Source organism: Lynx canadensis, chromosome A3, assembly GCF_007474595.2.
Source record: "Lynx canadensis isolate LIC74 chromosome A3, mLynCan4.pri.v2, whole genome shotgun sequence".
Taxonomy (NCBI): Eukaryota; Metazoa; Chordata; class Mammalia; order Carnivora; family Felidae; genus Lynx; species Lynx canadensis.
Genome location: NC_044305.1, coordinates 113,753,665 through 113,771,267, shown reverse-complemented (window position 1 = coordinate 113,771,267; position 17,603 = coordinate 113,753,665). Strand labels below are relative to the sequence as shown.

At 35.3% G+C, this 17,603-nt stretch overlaps 1 protein-coding gene across 1 annotated transcript in view; it reads left to right on the top strand.

The window, feature by feature from the left end:
• The window catches only part of BIRC6 (baculoviral IAP repeat containing 6), a 226,416-nt gene that overhangs the window by 43,610 nt on the left and 165,203 nt on the right, over window positions 1–17,603 (top strand). The window contains 5 exon segments of the mRNA XM_032592785.1: window positions 380–602; window positions 682–842; window positions 5,097–5,155; window positions 10,515–11,909; window positions 16,642–16,791. Of these exon segments, the coding sequence (XP_032448676.1) occupies window positions 380–602; window positions 682–842; window positions 5,097–5,155; window positions 10,515–11,909; window positions 16,642–16,791 (1,988 nt within the window).

Genomic DNA, 17,603 nt, shown 5'->3' with positions numbered 1-17,603 from the left:
GTTGTACCTTTATGGAGAATTTTAAACTGAAACAGAGTAGTTATTTATTTACAGTTGTAGGAAACTATGAGGAATTATTAGAACTTTAAACAATTTTACCAGTACGTTAATAGAGTATAAATTATACTGTAGTGTTCTGTGTCATTTGAGACTGACCTTCTATGTAATCCATTTAAGTGAAGAGTAACTGCTACCAAAGTGAGTGGTAGAATGTTAGTGATCTTGATCAGATGGAGTGATTTGGTATTTGAGTCTTTTTAATAAAGTCTAATTAATTGTTTTTTTTAAAAAAGGAAAGATCCTGGAGTTCTCTTTTAATCTACAGATTTAACAGCTAAATGTTGTTCAGTAAACTTTTCCTTTCTTAATCTGTGTAAAGGTCTGAACACGAGAGACATTCCCCAAACTGCCCATTTGTGAAAGGTGAGCACACACAGAATGTGCCGTTGTCAGTCACTCTCGCAACAAGTCCTGCACAGTTTCCTTGTACGGATGGAACTGACCGAATATCTTGCTTTGGGTCGGGGAGCTGCCCTCATTTTCTAGCTGCTGCAACAAAACGAGGAAAGATCTGCATATGGGATGTTTCCAAACTTATGAAGGTATGTTTCAATTTTGAAGTGATAGATTAGTAGTTGAGGAAAAAAATCAGTTTTAAACTTAGGCTTTTCATTTATTTAGGTGCACCTAAAGTTTGAAATTAATGCATATGATCCAGCAATTGTACAACAGCTTATTCTGTCGGGAGAGCCAAGCTCAGCAGTTGAATCCAGGAGACCAACTTTGGCATGGCTGGAAGATTCCTCCAGTTGCTCAGATATACCCAAATTAGAAGGAGATAGGTATGTGAGGTTTTTTTCTTTTTAGTGGCATTTATAAAAGTTAGGTGTTTTCCTAAATTTTATATTCTCTTAATTCTAATTAAAGAGGCAGAAAAAAATATTAGGTCAAGAGAATGGAGAATAAATGTTCAGTTGTTAGATCTGAAAGAGCTCTGTGATTCTTGAGAAAAGTTTTCATTCAGAAATGCTATAGTCTGTAAAACATACTTTATATTCTGTCTCAATCTGTGCCAACTGGAAATAATTGCTACACTGAAAAATAAAGTCTAAATAATGAAATGAAATCCTCGGATTATACTTGAAGTTTTATCTTGTTGTATATTTTTTCCTAGAGCAGTTGAACCAAATGATTTTGGTTTCCACTTTTTTTCATTAACACCTTAAATTGTATCAGTACCGTTGGATAGTGAAAAAAACTTCTGGCTAGGCAAGATGACCCAATTATGTAAATAGTTTATCAGTAGTCAGCAGTGAGTTGAGGCATGATTGCTAAAGAGACATTCTGGTAAAAATGCTGTGTTGGATTCTTTTCCATTCAGCTTTTCTGACAGTCTTGATTTCTGTAGCTGTATTTGATCTGCGTGGGGGTAAGAGAGTCAAAGTATAATCTCACTTCACCCACTCGTCTCCCAAGACACTGCAGTTGTAGCTCTGAACTCGGCTAGAACTATAGAGGAATGTCTGCAGTGTAGTCAGGTGGACCGAATAAAGGGTTCCACAAAGCACCCAACTTGTGGTAGGCAGTAGAAGCTATTCCCTTTTAAGATTCTGAGAGTAGCAATGTGAAATGGAGCCTATTTAACTATGGTCAGATGCCCTGATGCTGAGGAGGTCTATCATTTTTCACTTGCAGGGGCTTCTTATGTTACTGATGTGTGATCGATGTTATATGCCATAGTTCGTGGTTTAACAGTATTTTGCTTCATAGTCCCTTTGATGGCGTGTGTTTTCATTAAGAACTCATGTAAAATTTTATTAGTACGAATTATTTTATTAAGGGAATTAATGGAAAATTCATGATATATTAGTTGGGAAGGTTAGCTCTGTCTAGTCTGTCTTGGTAATGATAATGTATAAATTCTGGGTAGGTAAATGAATGTGGCCTGAGCTCTGGAACAGACTGAATTAAAGCTTCATGGTTGTTTTAGTTATTATAAATCCCTGTGAGAACTTGATGGGAAAGCATCTGACCTATTATTTGAGTTTTGAGCACATTTGTCAATAGGACTAGAAAGTAAGTGTGCTTGAGTTCTGTGATTTTCTTAGAAGTTAGTGGAAAATTTATATAAGATGATGAAATTAGTATGTGCTTTTAAACACTTATTTACTTATTTTTTTATTATTTAAAAAAATTTTTTTAAACATTCATTTGTGAGAGACAGCATGAGTGGGGAGGGGCAGAGAGAGAGGGAGACACAGAATCCAAAGTAGGCTCCAGGCTCTGAGCTGCCAGCACAGAGCCTGACGCAGGGCTTGAACCCATGAACCACGGGATCATGACCTGAGCTGAAGTCAGACGCCCAACCAACTAAGCCACCCAGGTGCCCCTGAACACTGATTTTAATTAGAACTTTTGTCTTGGGGTTTTGTAATTTGGGGATTAAAAATTGAATTCAAGACATACTCTTTAAGATTACACCGATGTGCGCGCGCGCACACACACACACACACACACAGACACACATACACACTCACTTAGGTAAAATGTACATTTTTGGTAAACGTGTATCCAGTATTTCAGGTGGGCAGGTACTGTGTGGGGTAGTGTGCTGGAGTTGGGTATAAATCTCTCTGCCTACTTTTAAGAGGCAGTCTTTCTAGGATAGAAGGACACTTTTCTCCTGAGAAAGTGAAGCAAATCATACAGAAAGAGTACTCTTAAGTTGGGGTGGCAGGAGGAAGCCCGAAGAGGTGGAACTTCATATCTAACCTCAGTCTCCCTCTCTGGCCTTCCCCCCCCCAGAGGCAGCAGGATTTCTGTTGCACTGGTAGTAAATATAATGAACTAAACTACTACTGATTTTGTGCTACAAGATACAATATATTTGGTTTTAAAATATACTCTGTGAGTTTCATTAGCTTGAAGAATTAATATTTAATTGAACAGATTAAAGCTTAGCCAAGATGCTTAAAGTAGTTAGTAGTATAGTTTGCCCACGAATTGTTTATAACCCTTTCTACTTAAAAGGCAACATTTTTCTTTGTTCTGAATTCATTCAGAGAAGAATTTTTATTTGGGAAGGAAGAATACTTATTTGGGGACACACTTAATTTTAATGAATTAACATTTTTGTCTCATTTGTATATTATGTTTTTCAAATGGGTAGAAATTTCCTGCATTTAATTTTGAAGTTGTTTATAGTATTGACGTATCAAAACTAAGGTATCCCTGTAATCTTCAGTTTTCAAAAACAGATAATCCCAACTAACCATTTAAAACTTACTTATAATCTGGTTTATTTTGCACGTTTATTACTCTGCAAAAGACTTTGTGTGTGTACAAGGGTTCAGGAAATGTAGTGTGTATTATACCTAATGCATTCTTAAAGTAGAAAAATTAGACAATACAGAGAAGTAACTTGAAGAAACGTAGAGTACCCATACTCACATCATTCGGTTATGTTAATATATATATATATGTTAAATTTTTTTTAATATGTATTTATGTTTTTTAAGCCATATTTAAAAGTTTTATTGAGGTATAATTACATATCACAAAATTCACCCTTTTAGTGTACAATTCAATCATTTTACTCATGATTTTATTATGTAATGGTATGAGAATTTTTCTGTCATAAACTATTTTGAAAAAACTGTATTTTGAGAAACTTTAGAAAGAACTTTTTTTTTTTTTTGGTCTGTTAAGGTGATTATCTGGCAACCCTTTGGAACATTATTGTAATATTGTAAGTTATTTGTAAAGCCTATCAAGGTGCCTTGAATTTCTTCCTTAAAAATATACAATTACTTCATTTAACCTTTTTTTCATTATAGGTGGGTAATACTTGGTTATTTTCCTTAATGTAAAAACCTTTCGATACTTGAAGCTTGTTGTATCTTGGTTTGGAGTTCTTCATTATGGGTAATTCCCAACCAATCATTAATATTTACTCTTGGGATTTAATTTTCCCGGTATCTTTATTACTTCTCTGAAACCAGCCAGTTAGTATTTAAATAGTTTGAGGCTAATCAGCAACTGATCTTGAACTTCTGCACATTTTTCTTTGTTGTTGTTTTAAATTATAGCACAAAATTGTTTTATGGACAGTTACTTCTACTTGAAAAATTTAAAACACAGGAATTTGTCAAGTGTCTGAGTCCTCCCTCTCCCCCATATTTCAAACTTTTTTAAAACGGAAATTACTAACTTATATTTCATTTAAAGCAAGTACCTGGTTATTTCAGTTGTAAGTGAAATACATTGTTTCAAAAAGGGAGAATTAATATTACTTTCCTCCAAAATGAATCTTTTTATTTTTGTAATTGAGGTCATCAGAATTTTAGCACTGCTGTAGAAGTGCTGATTGTTAGAGTACAGACACAGCCTAATATTGTGCCAGAGTGATTTTTTGTTATTTTTTTCTTGTCGGTGAACAATAGAGAGTGAGGATAAAGATAATGCCAAGAGGGAGGCTGGCAATTTCTTGACACAGTGAAGAGTAAAGGAGGAACTATTGTCTCTTCTTAACCCCTGACTTCTGAGTTGTAATAGTTTCCCTGCTTGTCACAGAGTTCTTATCACCCCTTCCAAAACCAATCAAATACAAAACAAAAGTGAAATACATGCATGTGTGTGAGTACGTGTACATACACACCTATTTATGTAGCTCTTTTATTTTGTTCTAGGACAGCTTTCCGGAATTCCGTAACACAGTGTTATTAAAATTTTGCTACTAGAAGTTTGTACTTGATATTATTAGCTGCTTCTCTCTTTTATCCTTTTACTTACCTAGACTGTTTTCTGTCATACCTTAACAGTCTTCATATCCCTACAAATTTTATTATAGATTCTTAGAGGTTTCCACACCCTTTTCCAGGCAGATGCTTGTTTCATGATTTTAAGGTAATCCATTACCAACATTATTAGTCACTTATGATCTCAGACTACTTATATGTCATTTAAGCTAGTTTTAATAGTTTTGTATGATACTTCTATTTGAGATACAAGGCAGTGGTCGTTGTACTTTTTTCTTTGTCTCATATTATGTATACTTTTTTATGGAAATTTAAATTATTTTTTGCTTTGTCTTTAAGTGACGATTTACTGGAGGATTCAGACAGTGAAGAGCATTCCAGATCAGATTCTGTGACAGGTATGTAAAAAAATGTTAGTCTGTTTTTTTAAATCTTTGCAGTTGTTCATTTGTAGGTAAAGCTAAATATTACTTAATTCTAAATTTCTCAGTTAATGCAAACTCTGAATTTTCACTAATATACACAGAAAACTCAAATTTGCACATTAGAGGTCTTGAATTAGTATATATGGAGTCCCATACTTATATTTTAAATGGTACATATTCAAGCCAAACAGATTGAAGTGATTTTTATTTTTAATGTTTGTTTATTTTGAGAGAGAGAGAGCGCAGGCGTGCGAGCAAGCATGAGTGGGGGAGGGGCAGAGGCTCTGAGCTGTCAGCACATAGCCCCATGCAGGGTTTGAACTCACAAACTGTGAGGTCATGACCTGAGCTAAGTCAGACGCCCAACCGACTGAACCACCAGGCACTCCTGAAGTGATAGTTCCACTGAAGTTTTGTCATAGATGTCAAGGAATTGACATTAAGACAGAATGTGTTCAGTTTATTTGCATAATTTATTCTGTGGTTATATAAAAGTAATACTGAAATTAAGATTCTTTATTCCCAAAATAAAACAGGTGAATAGAGAATAAATTTTAAAATATATTTTAAAATATAAAATCATAGACGTTAAGGCAATCGAGTAAGTGCTGCCTTTCTCATTATCTTATGACATATTAGGGTGAAAGACTGTACTTTGCATTTTAATGTAGTTTTTTATATAATAGGCAAGGCTAATTAATAGTACATCTTAAAATAATTTTTCTATATCAGAATTCAAATTCTAACTCTGTTATTTATTATAGGCTGAATGCATTTCCTAATACATAATAATACATAAAAGAATTATGTTAACATCTGTTTAGAGTTTTGGGGACTGATTAAGATAAAAATATATAAAGCATAGAACCTGGGAAGCACCCAGTATTTTTAAAAAGTGACTTATTAAATTGTGGCTGTTTTGTAATGTCAAATCTTATGAACTAAGGATATGTGTAAGTTGTGTGGAAGAGACACAGCTTTGTATAGAACAGTTGTCAAAAATTCGAGTAATTATAGAATGGTGGTGCTTTCTAAATTCTAAATTGTCATGAAAATTTTTTAAAGCCCCCAAACAATGCTACACCTTGGGGTGGATTTGGGGTTAAACCTAACTTGTCTTTTGAGGTAGTTCGTAGCAATGAAAAAGATGTTTAAAGTAGGGAAATGTCCTGAATAATATACAATTGTATCATTAGCTCTTGAAAAATAAAGAATAGATTCATCAAAAAAAAATTTGGTTTGATGAAGATAGTGCTGTTTTCCCATTTTGTTGTCCTTTTTTAAAAACAGAAAAGAGCTACAATTGCATTTTCTTAATCTGATAAAAATAAAACTGGTCACAGGTCACCTGGAGACCTGTTTAGAACTTGAACCCTTCTACTAACTCTTGTGTCTTGTCAAGTCAAACTCTCTGGGCCTTAGTTTTTCCTTTGAAAAGTGAAGTGTTTGAACTAAATTTTCCTTTTCTGCTCTCAAAGTTTTTGATTCTAACCATAACCTTTCCTTTGTATGCTGTAGCTTTGTTCTTTTCTCTGGGTCTAAGGATCTCAGTAGGTATTTTTGTAATTATAATGTCTCTGGTCTGTTTCCTTTTCTCTTTTCTACTTTTATCTGTTTCATCTATGCCTAGTTGCTCTTTCACACTTCCTTTAGATACTATAGTCCTGTTTACCTCACTTTCCAGTATCTAAGAAAGTCACCATGTATTTTTGTTGACTTTCTCTATGATACCTCATTTAGGGTTGGGATTGTTGTCCATATGTAGTATTAAAAGGTAGCTATGGTAAGAGAAAAAAATCCTAATGGTTCAAAATTTTTAATTCCCTCCTTGTAGGATTTATAACTAGTTAATTCATTTGTAGGAAAATATACAGTAGTCCCCTCCCTCCTACTTGTGGTTTCGCTTTCCATGGTTTCAGTTACCTGTGGTCCATCCTGAAGCAGACGACCTTCCTTCTGACGTGGTCAGAAGGTCAGTAGTACCATAATGCTACGAGACAGTGCCTATGTCATTCACCTCACTTCATCTCCTCCCATAGGCATTTTATCATCTCTTCATGTAGGCATTTTATCTCACATCATCACAAGAAGAGTGAGTACAGTATAGTAAGATATTTTGAGGGGGACCACATTGACATAACTTTTATTACAGGATATTATTATAATTGTTCTATTTTATTATTAGCTGTTGCTGTTAACTCTTAGTGTGCCTCTTTTGTAAATTACACTTTATCATATGTATGTATATGAATAAAATGTAATATATATAGGGTTCGATAGTATCCACAGTTTCAGGTGTGCACTGGGGATCTTGGAACATATCCCCCGCCTATGAAGGGGGGATTACTGTATCTTCTAAGTTAATTTTATTATATTGAAAGATTATTGGTGAGTTTATGGAAGCTTGTGATATGAACAGAAGATGTGTTCTTTTCCTGAGGTATCTAAAATAAGTCATAGATGCTATTTCAAAACTTAACATTTACCAACTTTAGATGATTCCCATCAAAGTGAATGATGTGGTCTGAAGAATTGTGGAATGTATTTCTTAATTTCAAAAATGTGATGGAGACTAAGAGACTTTTACCTGTTTTCATGTGAAGGTTATGACTTTTGAAGTTATCTAGATGATGTCAGAGAGAAAAGTTTGGCCTTTGGGCAATATTACCGAGGATATAGGTAATAGTAGTAAGGATATATTGCTTCTTGTAAAGAGTGGGAAGAGTGTGTGACAGGAGATTGAAGAGGAGTTCAAACTGAAATTTGATAGTTTTAGAAAAATACTTAGGTAAAACCTCATTGCTACCCTCAGGAGGTTTGGCATATAGAACTGTTGGTTTCCCAAAATGATCATCAGGACAATATTATTGCAGTCTGTTTGTAGGTGTATAGTATAAACACTTGTTTGGTAGTCCAGTAGGTTTGAGAATTTATGAGATGAGATAACAGATTTTCTTACTGTACTAACAGTTGTTACTGTGCTTTGTCATCTTCTGAAATAGAATGCTTAAGTAGTTGGGAAGAAGCAGAGTAATAATGCCACTTCTTGTATTGCCTTTCTTTATTAATAGTCCCACCTTCTATTTTTTTAGTGTTTTTATTTTTGAGAGAGAGCGAGCGAGCGAGCATGGGTGAGGGAGGCAGAGAAAGAGGGAGACACAGAATGCAAAGCAAGCTCCAGGCTCTGAGCCGTCAGCACAGAACCTGACGCGGGGCTGGAACTCACGAACCGTGAGATCATGACCTGAGCTGAAGTCGGACACTTAACTGACTGAGCCACCCAGGTGCCTCCCACCTTCTATTTCTTAAATGTGTGTTAATGTATGTAAATTATGGTTATTTTGTTTTTATGTCTCTGTAGATAGACAAACTAAAATAGATTTCTGACCATAACTTAAAATAAATAATTTAAAAAGTTTCAGTTTAGTTCAGTTAATAGTTGAGCATCCTCAAGATTGGTTATAGCGTACTACATGTTATCAGAATCTTACTGTCAACTTTTAATTTCAAATCTAAATTCACATCTAAATTAGACTTAATACATGGCAATATGGACAGACTGCATATGACTGTAGCCAAATGAGTGGTTAAATAAATGAACAGTTCCATTAGGACAATTAAATTGCTGAGTGTATAATCAAAATTTTCTTCTGTTTAACTAGAAATGGTTTCATTTTTAGGTCATAAAAGTGACATTATTTGAAGTGAGAAGATTATCCTCAGAAAATGGGAAATAATAGATAAAGCTGTCACTGAGCATTTTGAAGAAGTAGTAGATGATTTAGTAACAGAAATGGTGTGAACAGAACTTTCAGTGTTAAGTGTATGATGTTCCATGAATCTCACTTGCATGTTCTTTACTTGGGCAGCTTTCAAACTTTCATGCAAGTTTCCTTGATTATTTTATATTTATTTCCTTTACTCTTTTGTATTCTTATCTAAATTTATAAAGCCAGTTCCACTTTTTTTTTCCTTTGTCATAAATACTGAGCTGTTATTGTTGCTAATGTTGTCGCCTGACTGATAGTATTTTTTGCAAGTGAGAAAAAGCAGATTGGTTCAGACTTTCAGTTCAGTATCAAGAGATTATATCTGGTTTAGGGGTTGAGTGACCTCTCTTACAGGGTTGTGTGTAGAGAGACATGGCATGTTTGGAGTGTTGAGACTGAGAAATGACTTTTGTGCTCTTTATAAGGGGGCAGCTTGAAGAGCACACAGTACACAAAAGGTCATTCATTAAGGGGTAATGTAGTTGACTCTAAACATAGTATAAATTAGCAGATAACACAGAAGACATTTATGCTTCTCTTTAAAATGACATATTTTTGGAACTTTTCCTTCGTAGTTATAATTTTTTTCTAAGCTGAGCTTAGAGTTACATTGTGTACTATGATAATCGACTGATAATTAGCATGGTAGGGTGGGAGAGAATAGAGGATGCTATGACTCCTTTCAAATGGTAAAGGAGAAGGAACTGACCCTATAATAACACTTCGTGGATATTCTATAAAGTGATTAAGTGACAGTTATAATGGTATGCAGTGTTTTTTGGTTTAGAATTGAAGGGCAGAACTCGTATTATTTTGATGCCAATAATGTCTCCATTCTTTAACCATTCTCCTAAATTAAAAAGGGAGGAAGGTTTGCTTACATTGTCAGGAGAATATATTCTGACTTGAAAATGATTTTGACTCTCTTAAATGGCCTCAGTGGTTTTCCTCAGTAAATTTATATCGGATTTGGTTAACTTCCCTTTAAATACTTAAAATTCTTCCACTTATGTAATTATAATGCACTGATTAGATGTGTAAAAAAAGAAAATTAATGAAAGCATTATAGTAAAGATTTTTTTAAGTTTATTTATTTTGAGAGAGAGAGAGTGAGTGAGCAGGGGGGGGCACAGAGAGAGGGAGGAAGAGAAGCCCAAGCAGGCTCAGCACTGTCCGTGCTTAGCCCGACATGGGGCTGTATGTAACTCAGGAACCGTGAGATCATGATCTGAGCTGAAACCAAGAGTTGAACACTTAACCAACTAAGTCACCTAGGTGCCCCATATACAAAGATTTTTTCTTTTTTTTTAATATTTATTTAGTTTGAGAGAGAAAGCGAGTTTGAGGCAGGGGAGGGACAGAGAGAGGGAGACAGTGGATCAGAAGCAGGGTCTGTGCTGACAGCAGAGAGCCCGATGTGGGGCTCGAACCCATGAACCACGAGATCGTGTCCTGAGCTGATGTCAAACGCTTAACCAGCTGAACCACCCAGGTGCCCCTACTAAAGATTTTTGATTTGCATTCTCAAGGCCAATTCTAATGAATATTGTTCCTTTTCAAAGGGCACACATCACAGAAGGAAGCCATGGAAGTGAGCCTTGATATAACAGCACTCAGCATTCTCCAGCAGCCTGAAAAACTCCAGTGGGAGATTGTTGCAAATGTGCTTGAAGATACTGTTAAGGATCTTGAAGAACTTGGGGCAAATCCTTGCTTAACAAACTCTAAGAGTGAAAAGACAAAGGAAAAGCACCAGGAACAACACAACATTCCCTTTCCTTGTTTATTAGCTGGAGGTTTATTAACATATAAATCTCCTGCTACCTCACCCATTAGTAGTAATTCTCACAGGTCACTGGATGGTTTAAGCAGAACTCAGGGTGAAAGTATATCAGAACAAGGGTCAACTGACAATGAGTCCTGTACTAATTCAGAATTAAATTCTCCTCTGGTAAGGAGGACTTTACCCATTTTGCTTCTTTATAGTATCAAGGAATCTGATGAGAAAGCAGGAAAAATATTTTCACAGATGAACAATATAATGAGTAAAAGTTTGCACGATGATGGTTTTACAGTTCCACAGATTATTGAAATGGAGCTGGATAGTCAGGAGCAGTTGTTGTTGCAGGATCCTCCTGTGACTTATATTCAGCAATTTGCAGATGCAGCCGCCAACCTTACCTCTCCAGATTCTGAGAAGTGGAACTCTGTGTTTCCCAAGCCTGGGACTTTGGTTCAGTGCTTGAGGCTGCCAAAGTTTGCAGAGGAGGAGAATCTTTGTATAGACTCCATAACTCCTTGTGCTGATGGAATTCATTTGTTGGTAGGACTACGGACATGCCCTGTTGAATCCTTGAGTGCAATAAATCAAGTAGAGGCCTTGAATAATTTAAATAAATTAAACTCTGCACTATGTAATAGACGGAAAGGCGAGCTGGAATCAAATCTTGCTGTAGTGAATGGTGCAAATATTAGTGTAATCCAACATGAATCACCAGCAGACGTACAGACTCCTTTGATAATTCAGCCTGAGCAGAGGAACGTTAGTGGTGGATATTTAATACTTTATAAAATGAATTATGCCACTCGGATAGTGACTTTAGAAGAGGAGCCAATAAAAATCCAACATATCAAAGACCCCCAGGACACAATTACCTCGCTCATTTTGCTTCCACCAGATATATTGGATAATCGAGAAGACGACTGTGAGGAGCCTGTTGAAGAAATGCAGTTAACCTCAAAGAATGGCATTGAAAGAGAAAAAAAGGCTGATATTTCTACTCTTGGACACCTGGTAATAACCACTCAGGGAGGATATGTAAAAATATTAGATCTTTCAAATTTTGAAATTTTGGCCAAAGTGGAACCTCCCAAAAAGGAGGGCACTGAAGAACAGGACACATTTGTTTCTGTCATTTACTGCTCGGGTACAGACAGGCTGTGTGCATGCACCAAAGGTAAGCAGATGGGTTTGTTTGGTTCTTCTACAAATCTTATAAAATCTGTGTATGTGGCATTCACTTATGTGCATACCTAGTATGAATTTTAGATCCATATAGATGCAGTGAAATATGTTTTTTTTTTTAGAATGAAGTGGTAAATCTTTCTACTGTTTTAACATTTTAAAACTTTTTTCTACTGCCCTAGGTAAGGATTCTAATTGTAAATAAGTTAATAAGTCTCTCAGAAAGTATCTTCTCTGCTTTAACCTCAAGAAAATAACCTGCTGTTGTTTCTGTGAGTCCTGACTCTGCATCTGCTCAAATTTGTGGCCTTGGGCAAGTTACTTTGAACTCAGTAAACCTTTGTGTATTTATAAATGAGGATCAGAAGGCCTGTTTTTAGGCTTCTTAGAATTAAATGAGATAATGTATGTACAGTTTTTGGCATAGAGCATATACTGGTCATTATTTCCTCCTGAAATAAAATATTTAACAAATTACTAGTTTTGCCAAATAAACTTTCCTTGTCTGATTTACTCCCAACCTTTGGCTGATAGTTAAATCAGTTTTGCAACATCTGAGGCCCCATACAGAGTAACAAACAGTGTGCATTTTCCCTTCTCCTTTCTTATTTTATATATTTTAAGTTGGAAAGATAAAGCCGTTTTTGAAAAGGATTGCTGATCATAATAGGCACAATGAATAGTCTTATTGATAGTGTAGTAGGAGTTTAGGGCCAGGAGATGTTTGAAACCCAGGTAACTGTAACCGGTGCTTCAGAGAGGAACTGGGTGTGAGGAAGTTACCCATCTCACTTGTGGTTCTTGGGAGGAAGTAACCTGAGTTTTTCCTCACTTTCATAAAGATTCCAAGAGTTTGGCCAAGAAGGGTAGTGGTGAATATAGTGGTTCATTCAGATTGCCTTGTTTGGAATACATCTAGTGAAATAAGGGGAAGAAAAATCTTGATATAACATCAAAATCCAAATAGATTAATTTAAAAAATGAGCAATGCAGAATAACTTCAATAAAACTTTGAATTAGAGTTAATAAAGTTTAGAAAAATCATTAAAATACTATGTGGTATGAAGGATAACTTGAATTCATTGATTACGTTATGTGCCTGTTCACTGTTGTGAGAACTTTACTTCTGTTAATTTATTTAGTCATCGTGCCAACTTTATGAGGTATATACAATTACTGTCTCCATTTTACAGATAAGGAAACTGAAGGAAAGAGAGGTTAAGTAACTTGCCTAAGTCACAGAGCTAATAAATGACAGAGTCAGCATTCATACCTGGGGTATCTGTTGTCCGGGTGCTTAAACTACATTATATTGCCAGAATGTAACAAAAGCCAAAGTCTTGTACATTGAGGCTTTTGGAATCTTTGAATGTGAAAGATTTTAAAAATGAAAAACAATTTTACTTTGCCATAGGCCATCCAGAGTGGATTTGAAACCTGAGTGACCCTGCCCCAGGGCACATCTGTGTAAGATACTAATATTTTCCAGAAATGCAGTCAGTGTTTAATGATTTTAATTATTTGATGAGATATGCTTTTGGTGAGTCAGAGGAGAAGTAGTGTTTAAACAGGTTAATGTGTTCTTGGAGTTTGGATAATGAAAAGTTCTAGGAATTGATCTCATGTGAGAGAGAACTTATCCAGATGAATCGAAGGACAAGAAAAAGCCTGCGAAATTAATCACTTTGAAAATTATCCCCTAGTTCTTCAAGGATTAACTGATGAAGATGCATTTGAAAATATTAGTAACAAAAAAGAGGAAAGAAAAGTTGATGTGTTAAAATGTATAGGACAGTCCATAAAGCAGTTGTAAAATTTTTAAAAAGGTTTGCAGACTGAATCAGATGGACATGACACTGTCCTAAGACTATATTCAGATAACATAAAACTCGTTGTCTTGTGGAGAATTATTGAACCTTTTGATTAAAATCTATAACTAATGTTGTAAGTTAATTTCAAATAGTAATAATGTACTTAAAGGTAGATTTGATGCGGCTGTGTTTGATTAAAGTTCACAAATAGAATATACATACACATACATATACCTGTATGTGAAACAAGGAAATAAGGTCACTACTGGCCACCCTGCCACCAGCCAGCCACTCCAGAAGTGTGGGCCACTTTCCCCATGGCTGGCACAGGGCTGAGGAATGGGGGTGGCAGTGGGTTCTACTTTCAGGGAAGATCAGCAGCCTTTCCTTTTATGAAGCATCCTCTGATTGCTGTTTCTGGTTGGGTTCCAGAGTTCGGAAATAGTTGATTTCTCAGTCACTCTTTCTAGTTCAGTAGCTGACCTCTAGAGCTCCCTACCTAGAACTTCCCACTCAGCTGTTTGGTGTGACGTTACTGCTGCCTTTGTTTATATTGTTTTTTAAATACTTTTTTTGGAGTTCTGTTCTTAGTGATTTAATTTGTCACAGTCTACTTTAGAATAATGCTAATTACTTAATTCTAGTAAAATATACTTTGATCTTTTTTCTTTTGTCCTCTTGTGCCACTATGGTTTTATATATTTACATTTAGATAAGTTATAAACCCAACCAAAAAGTTGTTTTCTACCATCTTTGTCTTTGGAAAAAGTTTTCAAAGAAATGAGAAAAAATATACATTGTGTTTGCCACCTTATCATTTCTGGTACGTGTGTGTGTGTGTGTGTGTGTGTGTGTGTGTGTGTGTAAATTTGGTATTGTTTTCTTTCATCGTTGAGGGTAGTACTGAATGTAGAGTTATTGGTTGACTATTTCTGGACTTGTTTCATTTTGCATCGTAGTTATTCCACCTGATGATCATATTTAACTTGTTGCATTTAAGATTTTCTCATTGAGTAACTTGGAGCTGTTTGACTATAACATAGGTATCTGTGAATCTCTTTGTATTTCTCCTACTTGAAGTTCATTGAATTGGTTGGATTTGCAGTGTAATGTTTTTCTTCAAATTTGGGAGTTTTTTCCCAGTATTTCATCAGTTTCCCCTTGCCTTGTTCTCTTCTCTTTTTTCTGGAATTCCCATTACATGTACCCTCTTATACTCGATCTGTCCTATGTATCTGAGATGATTTCCACTTAAAAAAAATCTTTTTCTTTTATTCAGATTGGCTAATTAGTTATACTCAGTTTTTATTTTATGATTCCTTCTGCCATCTCAAATCTGCTTTGAGTCTCTCTGGTGAACTTTTCATTTTAGGAATTTTATGTTTCAACTCCAGAATTTCCCTTTTGTTCTTTAAAATAATTTTTTGTTGTTGAGATTCTTCGCTTGTTGAGTCATTTCCACCATTTGTTCCTGTAATTCTCCATACCTGATTTCCTGTTATTCTGTAAAAATATTCACAGTGGCTTCTTTGAAGTCCTTGTCTGCCAAATCTAAATCTTGGGAACTCAGAGATATTTCTCAGTGATTTTGTTTTCCTTAGGCATGGGTCACTCTTTATTCACATGTCTTACAATTCTTAATTTAATACTGAACGTTTTAAACAACATTGTAGAATTCTGGATTCTGATTCCCCCCACTTTGGAGGTTGTTGTTGCTTTGTTTGTTTGCTAACCCACCAGGACTATATTTCTGTAATTTGTTTCTTTTCAGTCTTGCAGTCATGTCTCTCGTCATTTTACCCCCCCTGGTTTTAATTTTTAAATTATTCGTTTGTTGCCTCTGTGTCCACGTGGCTTAGTGGTCAGCCAAAGATTTTGATAAGTGATTGTGCTTAAGCAACCTCACCAGTAAGTCTGTATCCAGGTGTGCCTTGGCTTTTGTTTTCTTTGTTTTTATTTTATGTTATGCCCTCTCACATCTTTTCTGCATATGCATGGTACTTAGTTGACTGAGAATATATGGATAGCTTGTGCCGGGTCTGGTTTTGCTACACATGTGTACAACCTCTGATCCTTGTGTAGTATGTGGAGAGTTTACCAAGCCCCCTATGTTTCTTTTCACTTCTTACAACTTTCTATTAAGTGCTTTGCTTGCTCCAGACAGGGTCTTGACTTCAGGTAGCAGAGCTGATACACCTCATTTTGTCGACTGAGCCCTTTAAACTGACAGCTGTCCTCTGTGCAGTAGCAGTCCTTCTGGTTTTCATGGCTTTGCCCCACCCACCCTGGTTGAAGGACAGTTTTGTCTAGCTTTGTAGTTGGTTTTCAGGAAGTGAATTTATCATCTTCCTCATTCTCTGTTCTGTCATGGTGGAAGTGAATCTCTAAATACTTTTGTTAGGATATACTTTTATCCATTGATTTTTGTCTTAAATATTTGCTAAGTTTGCTTTCAGTTTTTTTATGTGAGAGATATAAAAAATAGAAATTGAATTTATTTCATTATGAATACTTCAAAAAATTAAGACTCTATTTTCGTTACTTCTGAGATACAGAGCTGGTGCATCAGTTTCCTTATCTGTAAAGTGGTCACAGTAATAGTCCTTATCTCAAGGGTTTTTGTGAAGATTAAATGAATTTTTAAGCATTTAAGGTAGTGTTTTACATGTAGTTAGTACTAGGTAAATAACTGTTTTCATATATGTTTATGTGTTTGCCATTTTCTGTATTAAATTTTCATTTTGAAGTGCCTTGTCAACTTAATTTCTAAATTCTGGGAGATATGTCACTTTGGCAGCCCCCTTTATCTGCCTGTTGAATGATACTGAATTAAGTTTCTTACCTATGTAGTGTACACTTGTATGTTTACCCATACTCTGTGTGCCTTTGTGATAAAATTTTACTACACTGTAGGCGGTGAGCTTCATTTTCTCCAAATTGGAGGAGCTTGTGACGATATTGATGAAGCTGATATACTAGTGGATGGAGCTCTTTCTAAAGGAATAGAACCATCTTCAGAAGGTTCCAAACCTTTATCAAATCCTTCAAGTCCTGGCATTTCAGGTATGATACTGAGTTTAATTTTAAATGACTCTTAAAACAGAAATTCTTGTGATGTTCAAAGATTTCTGATTCTTAAATAATCTTAAACATTCTTTCAGTTTTTACAGTCAACTGTTGGTTACTTAGTTGAGGGAATTCATTTCCTGGTTGCCATTCTTTTACTAGGCTTGATTTTGTTTATTATATATCACTATTATTTTCTGTAGTTAGAAATTGTTGTAAACATTAAAATAAAAAATGCTTTTTCACCTGTGGTAGGTTGGCCAATATTGGCCATGTCACCTAAGAGGCAAAAACACAATTTTGGCCATTAAGGAGCTTTTGGTGTAGTTAGGGAGGGAAGTAGCATGAAATAGAGGAGTTCATTAAGTGAGTATAAAATCAATGGAGTGGCTAATATTACTGATATCACTACTGGAATTGAAAAGCTAAAAAATACTCTCTCCCTGGGGCACGATATTCAGATTTTTGTTGCCCCATTGTGCATCATTACACAGGTTTGTTTTTGTTTGTTGTTCGTATGTCTTCTCCTATCTATGTTCTTTCTATACTGCCCTCCAGAGCTGCTTTTTCAGAAAAAGTAATGCTAACATGTTACTCCTGTTGAAATTCTAATTTGCTTTGTGGACTTCTTTGAAGTAACTCTATAATTTTATTCTCTGTGTTTAGTTACAATAAATTTTTCATGATTTCTTAAGTATATGATTCCATTTCATGCTGTTTACATGTTACCCTGAACTCTTCTTTGTGCTTCCACAGTTAATGCTGTTAGTGCTGTTAATGTTTTACTCTTAGCTCTTAACACATTTTAT